The sequence below is a fragment of the Anguilla rostrata genome, chromosome 8 (genome assembly GCF_018555375.3).
Source record: "Anguilla rostrata isolate EN2019 chromosome 8, ASM1855537v3, whole genome shotgun sequence".
In the NCBI taxonomy this organism is placed as follows: domain Eukaryota; kingdom Metazoa; phylum Chordata; class Actinopteri; order Anguilliformes; family Anguillidae; genus Anguilla; species Anguilla rostrata.
Window position 1 is genome coordinate 34,471,432 of NC_057940.1, and position 13,431 is coordinate 34,484,862.

Consider the following 13,431-nt stretch of genomic DNA (forward strand, 5'->3'; position numbering starts at 1 on the left):
GTCGCAAAAATACAGCTAATCCAGAATGCAGAATAACTGGCACGTGTCTCCAGTCAATGTTAGAATTGTAGTTTTTGTTATTAATTTGTTATTTTTGCTCTGTGGTAATGTCAGAACTGTTTTTTAGATTGTTATTCACTAACAACCGGAAGATGAAGAATAATGTAAACACTTCCACTGGCATCAAAACAAGCCATACTTGGCACAAGACCCTGAATTAGATTTAGACTCTCCCTCTCCCCTTGTTTTAAAAACAAAGCCTAAGTGTTTCCTCAGCTTCATCATTGGCCAAATCAGGTCCCAGGGGTGGCCTGGTAAATGCATGTAATAGGTCTGCGGCACAGAGAGGTCAAAACAAGTTCCCTACCCTGAGCACAGGCCTGTCGTCTCAGCACAGGCCTCACCACAGAACCAGGCCCTGGAATCCGAGTTCCCTCCATGCACACTCCAGAATGTGTGTTAAGCCTTGACATTTACCCTGATTTCACTTTCTGAGCTGCTCATATCAGATCACGCACAACAATAAGTGCTAGGCGTCCTCCGTTTATCTGAAAGAATGTTTGTATTCACTAATACGTTGATTTTGGATGGGTGCTCATGACAGCAGGCAGACCCCAAATGTCCCATAGAGTGGTAGATAGATGTTTCATAACAACCATAGTGAGTAAAACACACTTGTGAGAACTGCCTTCACCCATCTGTCCTTGTTTGCCCACTGAACTCTTGTTCTTATCCTGACAACAACTGTTGATGACAGACCCAAATAGACAGAGGCATTCTGACAGGCAAATGCCCTTGTCGCAGCAAAGCACAGTCCTTACTACAAGTTAACTTTTACAGAAAGAGCTTTCTACTACAGCACATAAAAATATAAACATTTCAGGCTGAGCTTTTACTATTTTTTTTTCACGTAAATTTACCCATTGATTTTCATCCAGCACCCTATAAAAGAGTCAAAAATGTCTACAATAATCCTGCAGACATGCCAACATACTTTCCTGGCAAAGACATTCACACAGAACAGGTGCTATACTACAACAGACAGGAGATGCACTCACCATCCCCTGTATGATTCCCATTGCCATTACAACACTAATTAGATCTTACCCTCACAGCAGCACAATGAAATGAAATGGATTTGAGCTCAAAGTGATGACAAGGCCAATACCCAGAGGGCCATAGGACCTGCCAAAGGGATTTGCTTGTTCAGATGACTAAATCAAATATGACCAGTGAAAAACAAGGACATAAGGCACAAATAAAAGCCATGAACATTTTGCAAGGGACCACTGACGAAAATTATAAAAGCAAAACACCACGATGGCCTTTAATCAAAACCATTTCGGCGCAACAGATGTGGAATTTTGCATAAATTGGTCGAGACTTACGGCAGTGGATGGGTAGGAGAGGAGGGAACAAAGGGGTCTCTTTAGGGCTCTGATACTCCGCATGGAAATGAAAATAAATCTCATCGGTGCTGAAGGGGAAAGTCTCCCACGGAAATCTGAGAGGACCAGTCCCACCTCCGACATTCCTGACTCCCTGGGTGCACTTCCCACTGCACACACTGGGCCCAGTCCCTGCTGTTAGTACAGTACCAACACAAGCGCTTTGGCCCGGGTCGAGAGCGGAGTCTGCACAGCCTGCTTTACATGTTAGTTCGTTTTTTTTTTTGGGACTAATTTTTACTGCTGTATTTCAATTCACCACATCCAGATCAATAGGCCAGTCGGGACACAGAAATCGATGCCAACAAACTCTATGAACAGCATCGATCAGCTCAATTAATTCATTGAAAACACTTTTTCCCTTGAGAATTCTCTCATACACTTTTTTTAAACTAACTTTTCAAAGTTAGTATATGTGTAAAAACTGGTCATACAACTAATTGCCTACTGTATGACCTGCATTTTTGAGTAATTTCTTGCTGACATACGTACTCTGAAATAGTTTTACCATACTGACCAAAGTGCAAGATGAACTGAATTCAGAAAATGACCTTTCATTTACCACTGGTATTGTAGATAGGAGTTACAATTATTTGGTGTAATTAGTAACGTCCTGATCTTTGTTTTTTTACCACGGGTGTATGCCCTTCATTGAATACCACACTCACATTATCTTTTGTGTCTTTCTATGAACTGAACAGAAATGTTAGCAGGTGATATGACAGGAATGCAGTCTAATGTAAAAAGTGGATTTCTCCTGATGAAGGCAACACATGAGAAAATGTTTCTGTAACCAACTATGAACAAATGGGCTCCACAGCATGTGACCTTTTCTTTTTAAATGTGATATTTTTATATGCGAACCAATACGATCAATTAGATCAAACTTTCCAGCTTTCATCAACACATTTGGTATGAAAAACTCAGGGGAACACCGTCCTACACACACACGCGTGCACACACACACACACACACACACATGCAAACACACACACGCAAACATACACACACGAACACACACACACACACAATATGGCATCACTGTTCAATGTTTTTGTTCTATTTACATAATTACCCTCCTTTTCCCACCAGTGAATTATGCTCCCAGGAGGGAAACACTGCTGGCTAATTAGCTGTTCTTACCTGGATCATTCAGATGTTTAACGATCGCCTCATGAATACATAATGTAATTAATTAAAACAGCCCTTGGAAAACAATCTTTAAACACTTCATCAGCCACGGAATTGGTAATGAGACTGAGCAGGAGGCATCAAACGGTAACAGGTCTGATATTTCTGCCACACACTCGAGCTCCATCTGCCAGTGTGGGCAGCCAGAAAACCCCACGACTCTGGACACACTGGAGTAAGCCTGCAGTCGCAACACGCCGATACGTCTCATATATCACAAACATATTCACGATTATCTGCTTTTATTTTTATTGCATATAACTGGTTCGGGCTTGAGTGGATTCAATCTTGCTGGAGGCATCCAGTCACCAGGGATGCCCTCTCTGTAAATCTCCCGTACTGTATGAATGCTATCAATTCTGTGTTTGACAGTCGAATGGCATGTCTCTGCAGTTAAACTTGTTTTTTTTACACTGTGTGCATTCAGAGATAAGCAGTTGTCTTGGGAAAAATCTATCAGTATGACCAGAGGGAAAATGGTAGTCTTATCATCTGACTGCATAAAGAAAGGAACACCCTGCAGGGTTCCCGCTATATTTAGTGTTCAGTGATTATGGTCTAGGTCAGTGGTAACCAACCCTGTTCCAGGAGATGTACTATCCCTATAGGTTCTCATTTCACCCCTAATTATGAGATGCGTTTTTTAGGGTTGGAGTGAAAACCAACAGGATGGTAGATCTCCAGGAACAGGGTTGGGTAGCACTGGTCTAGGTTCAGTCAACCCACTTTGGCCCTTAGCTCTTACCGTTGAGTAGTGAATGTTAGCATACATAAGAATTTAGTCACCACCTAACTTGCAATGATGCATGCATTTTCAGGAAAACAAATATATCACACTCTTCAATTTGAGATTCAATCTGAGATTCAGACAAAAAAAAAGAATTGCATCCCTCAAAAACAATAATCCCTGATGATTCCATCAACATTCTTCTCAAATCCCAGGCATGACTTGAGAATTTTAGATCTGTAATGGCAGTGCTAATGTCAATTAGAGCTAAACAATGGCACTGTGTGGCAGAGGGCAGGGCCCGGGGATGGTGTAGGTTTGCAGAGCTGAATTCCCATGAGGCAGCGTTGGAAGACGATGTCATTGGGTGAGATGAATGGGAGTTAATAAGCGCTGGCAACTCAATGGGCACAGGGCTTGGCTTGGCTCCTATTAATCACTCCATTTCCACAGCTCACTGTAACACTATCCCAGGGAAAACATACAATGGAGTGGGGGTGGGGAGGGCATTCCGTGCTCTTACAGTTTGCACCAGGGCATTTCAACAAGTCGCAATTATTTCACTGGGACGGCTTTATTTCGGGTTGATTTTCCCAGCATAAATTAGGACACAAGTCGCTCAAAGACAATTATAAAGGGGCTACATCACTCAGTTAAGTATGCGCACTTTATTCAAATCCAACCAAACATAGCATTCCTTTGTCTAGACACCTATTTGTTTTTTATCATAATAGCAATGGCCTGCATAATTACAATATGGTATTACCATGGATTATACGCATTTATTAGTTTAACAAATCCATCCGCTATGATCACCCACAGTACACATTATTTTTGAATCTTGCGGAGCCACAGAACGTATTCTATTGTGACCATAAAAGGAGATAGCATTTCAAGTCATTGCGACACAGACCAGCAAATAATAAGCACTCATATGTTATGGTATACTGTCTTTTAAAGCTAAGGTTTAGCAACAAACTTCCGCACACAAACGACCATGGTTTAACGCAGCTGTAAACCAGTTTTGCTTTCTCAACACAGGAGTGCAAATAGAACATGAACGCAGGGCCTTGTGTCAATGCATATGACATGCTATAATTTCAAGAAAATCATTATAAGTGCAGACACATGGATCAGGATGGTATTTCAATATTCCAATGGTGGATACTCTGGCAGGAACATCCACATCAAGAAAACAGGATCAAGTTAAATTTAGTGAATATGTTTCGTCAAAATGCGTTTGAGTCTTCAAGCGGAGGTGGCAGAATGAGCGTAAAAACTAATATCATTCCGAGATGCAGACGACGGACAAGCTCTCTGCGGCAGTCCCAAACGTTAAAAGATCGCATCGACAAAACAGATGCTTTTCGATACCTCTCCAGCACAAGCACCACAAACAAACAGTTCGGGAATCTTAGCTGCACAAACGCTCTTTCTCAGCTCCATTTTAAACTGCTATTTTTAAAGGTCCATTTACCCATTTGCGCGATAATGAGCACAGTTACGGGTGCAGATGGTGCCGGCGCATTCCTCCGTAGAGGTGACCGGAATAGCAAACGGATGTAAGTACAGCTGTAGAGGGTCCCCACTTCTGGAGAGCTGACACTTTCGGTAATTCATGCTAATTGCAGAAGGGCTCTCAGCATCGTTATGCAAAGGGACAGGGGCTAATCTGCATACAGCAGAGGATATAAATGTGAAATACAACACAGGAAGCACAGCTTGTACCGTAAACCGTCTTTTACTGGTGAGCTAGCAATTAGGTAGTGAGCACATTACACTTACAGAAATGGAATACACTGCAGTGTACTGTAAATATGTGGACTTTTAAAAAATATATACACTTAATGATGATTACATTTCACAATAATGTAATATATTGCAATAAGTGGAAATAATTTGTGTATTTGATCATACATTGTAAGTGATGTAATATTTTCTATTATATTTACACTAATTGTGCTATTGTTCAAATATACTATATCATTTCAACATACTGTGAGTAAATTCTATTTCTGTAAGGGCTTACTGTATGTGGAGGGTCGATGTATAGACAGACCTGCACCCTTTAAAGCCTCATTCGGTGACTAATGAAACCCCAGGGAAAGTGCGTCTGGACAAACAAAGCGCTTGTAAATCAGCCCCATAAAGGCAATGCAACCGGAGTGCACGACTGAATTCCAACATTTTCCTGAACACTTACATTGTTCTGTGTAAAGAGACAAGCCTGCACAAGGAGTTACAACCACAAAGTAAACCACTGATAATATTTCCAGTGAACAGGTCACTAGTTAATTATTTAATGTAACGTTTTTACTGTCAAGTAATACCTTTCACATAATGTACATACAGCCACTGCATAATTGCGAGCCATTATGCATTCAGCAAAACAATTAACAGAGTGATGTGGTAAAGCCAAATTTCACAGCTTGTACAGTAAAGCAGATGCTAGTACACCTTTCTCAGTCATTCTTCATTTTATCTAGTAGCACACATACAGTATGTTTGCCATCACCCAGATAAGCATCCAAAATAAGCGTAGCCCTTGCACTGTACTGTGTATTTTGCCTTATTCTACCCCGTCATACAGCTCTTATCGCTGAAAAGAAAAGGCAAGAAGTTCACAGTGTGCTGGCAGATTAATGGAGCTTATGAGGAAGCGAGCAAGTTTTTATTCTGCAGGCATTTCCTCTTTTGCGAGCAGTGATTCCAGCCAAAGAGCCATGATTCAATCGCTGTGGCGATCCAAACAGGAAGACCAGTGCCCTGAGCCCGAACGCAATGTTTCCATAAAAAGACCAGGACGCACTTCATTCGGTTCATGGGATAACTCGGCACACTTTTTCCAGTGTTCCAGGAAAATGTTTGTTCAAGATAAACACCCAAAAAAACCAGCAAAGGGATGTAACTTCAGCTGAACTCCCATGTATATTCTGGCTCTAAAATACTACGGACTGAGGTTAAAAAATAAAACAAAATGTAAAAACCCCAACACATTATCCTCAGGGTACATTTAACCGATGGCAGGAGCGACAGAGAGGAAATATAGAATTTCAAAGCACAAGAATTCATGATTTTGCCATCTGTGTATTTATTCTACAATAAAAAGGTTAGTGAATCAACAGCCAAAAGTGTTTCCATTAAAACTCTGGCCAGATCCACATCACAGTGTTGTGCCACAGTACAAATGAGTTAGTTAGCAGCAGACATAGACCTTGTCTGCAGTTGTTGCTCTCATAACCGGGCAAACAATGGAGGTGAAATAAAGGAGTTAATGATTAGCGGTCTCACAGGGAGAACACGTACACTAGAAAGAGAGAAGGAGAGAAACAAACAGATACTGCCACACCATTTTTCCTACACTGGGAGTTTTGTTTGAGTCTCCAGAGAGCCACAAAAAAAACTTGGCGCTCTCCATTTCTGTTTACTCCATTTCTTTCACTGATTTAACAGATTTTGCAAAGATAGATTCAAAAACGCTATGGAGTGAAAGCAGCGAAAATCACGGCTGGTTTCCTAGGCTGGTGCTGAGTGAAGGGGGCGGAGCGTTTCGCTGTTGACTCCTCTGACACTGGCGAGCAGAGCCTGAGCAGTAATGCAGCCTGTGAACACAGACATGCAGACACACGCAGCAGGACGGGTCAAAGCCTGCGAAACTGCAGCTCACCTGCCTACAGTACTCATCTCCCCCACACACAGGCACTCAGCATGGCCTCAGTTTCCCTGCTACTGGGTATGGGCTGCTTGTTTTTTTGGTTTTTTTTTTAAACAAAAAAAAAGAGCTCCTGTGAACACACCACAATGTCCCCCACCCCACAGAAATAAAAACTGATATTGAGAGATGAGGAGAAATGGCAGCTTTAGGGATAATGGAGGGAGATAGGCCAGGCATCTCAGGCCCCGGGCCATGACATTGTTCTGAGGGGCAGGAGGAATGTGGCGCTTCTCTGCTGTGGAATGCACCTCTTCAAGCTGTCTGCCCAGCGCCACTAATGAAAGGCTGCAGGAGACAGGCAGGGCATTCTGTCCACTTATGGACCGCGCAGGCTCCCAATCAAACACACACACACACATTTGCACACACACACGCACATGCGCACACACACACATACACACACACACACACACACATACAAGCACGCATACAAGCACACACACATAGACATGCACACACACATACACACACATACACATGCACACACACACACACCCCACACATACACACGCACACACATACACACACGCACACACACGCACATACACACACACACACACACATACAAGCATGCATACAAGCACACACACATACACATGCGCACACACACACACCACACACATCCACACACACATACGCACACACAAGCACGCACACACACGCACACACACACATGGGTAGGGTACTTAATAAACCTGTGTACTGTGCAGGTATGCAGCACACACACCTCTGAACATTTTATCCAATCGCTGTGCAGTTCTCCGCACTCTCACACATCTCTGATCCGTACCCCCTGATTTCCCTCACTGTGTAAATATAGTGGTCTAAACATGTTGTTTTCCACATACCTCCCATTTGAGGTGCTCAAGGTGTGCTCAACCTGGCACGGCAGTGGACCTCCATAATCCGGCTATTCTAAACCTATTTCAGCTCACACGGCTGTCCCAGACAACCGTAACCAAATCTAGCAGCCAATCAACAAGCTAGACCAGTGCTAACTCTAATCTGACCTCGTGTCACCTTAAGCAGTCAAGCAGTACACTCACAGTCACAAACAGCTCAATCACAGTCACAGTCACCTCATCAGTCTGCCCATTCAGAGCGCCGACCAGTCTATGGGAATTTCCATCACAGGAAACTATTGCAATGACATCATCGCTCTCTAGGAAGCCACCATTTCAAACGGCAGAATGGCAAACGTATCAGTTTCAAGTGCAACCAGTTCAATCTCAGTCGAGTCAAGCACACTTACATTTACTTTTGATCTTTTCAAGTGATCTTTTTTTTTCAATATGGTTAATGACTAGACATTTGAAGAAGTGTACTCGTTTCTAAATGCTACAAGGGCAATATACCCAAAGAGGGCATAACAGCTACTCAGCATTAGCTGTGAGTTGTGAGTGAGTCAGAAATACCAGTTCCCTCAGACACCCTGCGCTAGCATTTCTTCTGTCCTCGGGGCCTGGATTCCAGCACAGATTAAGGTAACACGAAACCGGTTTCATGGGAGCGTGCAGGTCTGTTCAGATCAACACGCACCCTACCCCCAGAAAAACCTCCTGCTTGCTTGCTTCACTGTTGTCTTACCTGAACCCCTGCCTATAACGAATGTTATTTGAGTAAGAAAATAGGTATTTATGAAAGGACCCATTCTTAGAAATAACTGATTGCTTTCCTAAGGCAGACTTCCACAGAAACATGTTTCATAGCATCCTCTGCATTGTCTAGCCCCGATAGGAATATTGCCATAAAGCACAAGTTGTGGTATTTGTGCAGCAATGTACTGTGGGTGCACGAAGTGAGAACTCGGTGGGGAGCTGGAATCAAGCCGTAAGAGCATGTGTAATTAGTGCAGGTTTTCACACGCACAATGCTCTACCAGGGCCGCCACACCAACGGCTCATGAAATGGTGCAAACTGTAGACTAAGTTAATGGCCGTACAACATGAGATCACTGGACAATTCAACTAAGTAATGTAAAGACATTTTTCATTAAATACTCCATTGCTATCACTACATTGCTAAACACTACATTGCTATCTCCAGACATACGAGGAGACAGGATGAAGGCCTTGGCATGCATTGCTAGTAAAAGAAACAAAACTTATCAGAAAAGGCTGATAAGCTTCTTTTTTTCTTTTTTTTTTGGCTGATACCAATATAAACAAACATCACTGGATGCCTTGAAAAACACGTAAAAACAGTCAGAAAGGTTTCATTCAGACAGGACTTTCGGTCTTTAAAGTAGCAAAGGTAAGCTGAATTCCACTTCCTCTCATTCTGTCTAACAATAACACTGCTGTAAGGTATTCTTAAGCAAGTCCCAGCAAGTGTAGATGCAGAAGTATGCTGGTCAGCCATCACATTAGCATACTGCTGGGGCTTTTACCTGTTCATTCTTGCAGACATTATTTTGGTGACTCGGGCTACTGTCAGTGGAGGCCATCTCAATGGCATGCACTCCTTTTAATGAGCAATGCAAAATTGGGGTGATGTTTGCATTTAAAATGACACATTCAATGACAAATTAGACAACAGAAAAAAAATTATATAATGTATAAACTGCGCGTTATGCCAGTATCGGCAGGTAAAAGTCCAAATTCTAAAATGTGAACTTCTTTCTTTAAAAAAATGATGTATGCTATGAACAAATGTATGCTATGAACAAATGAAAAAGATGTCCAAGGCAGATTGAGTAAGTGGTAAAGTAAAGCATGGAACAGTGTGATTAAACAATCAATGAAACCAAAGATCATATTAATACGCTTGGAATCCTGCCCAGGACTTTCAATCTCTTCCTAAGAAGCGCGCGCGTTCATCCATCAGTGTCCGCATTTCCCTGAGTAAACATTCGTCTTCTGAACACGGTGCGGTACACAGGTTCACCCAGGGTAACACATACACAGACGCAGGCAAACAGACCAGAGATACAAGAGACCAGCAAACAGGCAAAAGATACCAAAGGCACACCGGGGCACTTGTTTTGCTTTAACAAAATAAGAATCTTCTGTATTGACACAGAGTGGTGCCTAAGCAACCAATGCACACATTATCCCATTGTTTCCCCAGGCTATACTGGGGCCACAGAGTTTAGGACACACAGGGGCACGATGGCATGCTCTCTCACTAAACCAGAGTTCCCTTCTCTTTCTTCAAAGTTCGTACTTCTTTTTTTCCCTTTACAACCAATCTCTGACCCTTGCTTTTTTTTTGTTCATGAGCCCCAAGATAAATGCAGCTATTACGTCATCAATGAATCGCTGACTGATTTGAACCAATCAGGGCATACTGCTGCGAGGAGCAAAGTCTTCTGATTTGTTCAAGGAAATTACAGACTGACACACCACGCATTATTGGATTCATAAAGCCACCCCTCCCCCATCCCTTTCTCGAATGCCTGATTGTTCCTCGCCCAGAGATCTCAAAATCAAACAGTTTGGCTAGCACACATGGTAACATCCACACAACAGAATGCACATGGCAGCATTCCTGTGGTACAACAGTCTTGTGAGCGTTTCGGCAAGCAGGTGTCACCCAGCTCTCAGACACACATCTCACCTTCCACAGTGAAAGAGATCAAAGCCAATGAAATACTAATGATAGAATGTGAGCAAAGGAAACTTTCCGAATTTGAAAGCAGACGTCCTTAAATTTTCATTTCTGTGCGTCTCTGTCAAGTCATTTGTCCACTTAAAAAGGCTTAAAGTCACAATTAACTGAAGAGAGATTAAAAGTAGGAGATTGCACTCTAGTCATTTCGTCTATGTACTGTCCACAGTACGTTACACATCATAAAGGACATCAAATATTTATGAAAAACCAACATTTGCCAGTTAATGCAATAAGCTCAGTAGAATAACTCTCAGTCCTCTTAACTCTGTCGTCTTAACCAGGAACATTGTAGAAAGCCATAAACATAGAAAATAAGGTGCTTTATAGCTTTTTCAAAGCAACAAACAGGACACAAGTGTAAAGACAACTTATTAATAAACCGTGGGACTTATTTCTGTTATGTAGCCACCACTAATTCATGATGACACCCCAGACTCAAATGCTACTGCATAAAATTACAGTGTGAATTCTCAATGTACTACATGCTGGCTGCAGCAGGACCTTCAGATTTCCCATAGACAAAGCTTTCATAGGACTTTTCCCCAAGAGAGTGACCAATTACAGCAAGCACAGCACAGATCCTCATATTCAAACCAAAACCAAATAAAGTGCATTTTCTTTGGCAGCTAAAAATTATGATTGTATGTGAACAGTCTGTCAAGATATCAGTACATTTAAAACCACACAGCAATAAAACAATGCCTGTCTAACAAAGACGGTAGAGGAGCTGGCTGACTTCAGTTACTTACCAGCACTTTATTTTCCAACTTGTCACCCTTGACCTCCAATTTCACTCTCTTCCTCACGGAAAGCTTGATCTTCCTGCTCACGGCATCCTTTATGCTTTCTAGAACAAAAAAATAAGAAAAGAGAACGTGGCTAACAGATCCAAACGTAACATCTGACCCCTGCTTTCAGATGGTAGAACAAACAAAAGCTAACATCCACTGTGGAGGTAATACTGCAACAAAAATATATTGAAAATGTCACTGCACATTCACAGACATGAAAGATTTAATAACTTACAACTGGGCTGGATAGTGTGTGTGATTCAAAGTGGATAGAGCAGTGTGTCTCTGTATGTCTATGGCGTGCAGCACCCTGCTCTCTCCCATGCTGTGAAGGGACCCATGGATGAGCCAGGGTCAAGGGGCCTGAGCTTGTACTAATGTCAGTAGAGAAGAGGCCAATGGACGGACCAGCACCCCCAGTGGACAGGATGTCAGTCTATTTCAGGGACATTACCCACAATCCATTTGTTATGCTGATTGGCAAGAAGAGAGGCAATGGGTCCCAGTTCAAAAGTACTTATGACTCCTCTGGGAATTTAACCCCCAAACATCCAGAGTGTGGACACTTGTGTAATGTAAATATCCTAGCAGATGCTGAGTCAAATAAATATAGCATATCAATTGTCATTTTTCTTTTAAATAAATACTAATTTGACATGAAAATGCAGTATTTTCTTTCAGCTTGTGTGAAAGCAAACATTTACAAATATTTATTTAAACATCCAGTCTCCAGAGCACAGCCCAATATTAATGCCAGTGAGTGTTTAATGAACACTGCTGCACTGTCACAGCAAGCCAGCTAACAAAAGATGTCTTTCATAGATAAATTGAATAATACAGTGAGATAGTGACAAATGAAAGAAAAGATTTCTTTAGGCATTTGACAATGAACATTCATGGGGTGGGGAAAGATCTTGTTCAAAGAAGAAAAACATGATGCCTTATTATGTATACATATAAAAAAAAAGAGATGCACAACCTCTGGCATTATACAATTTCTAACTTTTACCCTACACAACCAATGACTCCCTGCTTGAAACATTTTTATTTTACAGACAGTTCACATGACATGGGCTTATTCTACTTAATATTTAATATTTGTCTGGGCCTTTCCCCATTCTGATCAATACTGGAATTCCGTAGGCTCAAAACATAGCCCTCTGGCCGTTGAAAACATGGTTTTGTCCTTATCTTTTTCGGTTTCCACTGTTCAAATTGATTTTTCACACTTTTGGGGAATCTTTATCCAGCGATGAAAATTGGCTTATGGAAGAACTGGGTCATCCATGTTTTCACATAGCAGCTTTCGTTTTGGAGTGTGCTTTACTGAGAAACTTGGCACAATATGGCCGAAATGAGGAAAACTGAGCGATATCTGTGACTGCTGGCAGCTGTTTCCCTACATCCCTTTCATTATTTTATCATTAAATACACCCTGCCACAACTTTCTGTCTTTAAACATTTCACACGACTTCCTAAAATGAAACGTTAAGAGTTCATCAAAGCTGGCCATCAAAAACTATTTTAAACACTCAAAGTACCAATATGTGGTCAGAAAATAAGGAAGTTTGAGAACTGCAGTCTCATCAGTGAGGGTAACTCACCCCACAAGCATCCAACTGGTTCAACAGCAGGCATTTAACCTTTCTACTTGTAGTCCCATTAAACACGGTTAACTTGACAGTGGAACAGGTTCATTAGTGGTTGACTTGTGAGCAAAAACCAAACACCTCTGGAACAATTGCCTAAACTGTGAAAGTGTGTCTGCCACACCTACGCTTCCCAATGCAAAACAGAGCCACGTGACAACCATTTAAAACCACTTTAAATGTCCCTCCCCATGAACTGCTGCCTGTATAGAGCAACGGCAGACAATGCTGGGGACACCTTCCTCGTAGCTCTCTTTCTGGCACAATGGACCAAGTGACAAATATGGACTCCTGTCTC

The 13,431-nt window shown here is 42.0% G+C and overlaps 1 protein-coding gene across 2 annotated transcripts in view; it reads right to left on the bottom strand.

The window, feature by feature from the left end:
* LOC135261494 (F-actin-uncapping protein LRRC16A-like) overlaps positions 1-13,431 on the bottom strand; it is a 64,840-nt gene that overhangs the window by 49,220 nt on the left and 2,189 nt on the right. For both annotated transcript variants that reach the window (XM_064347835.1, XM_064347834.1), the window contains exon 2: positions 11,443-11,540. In XM_064347835.1, the coding sequence (XP_064203905.1) occupies positions 11,443-11,540 (98 nt within the window). The remainder of the gene's footprint in view (positions 1-11,442; positions 11,541-13,431) is intronic.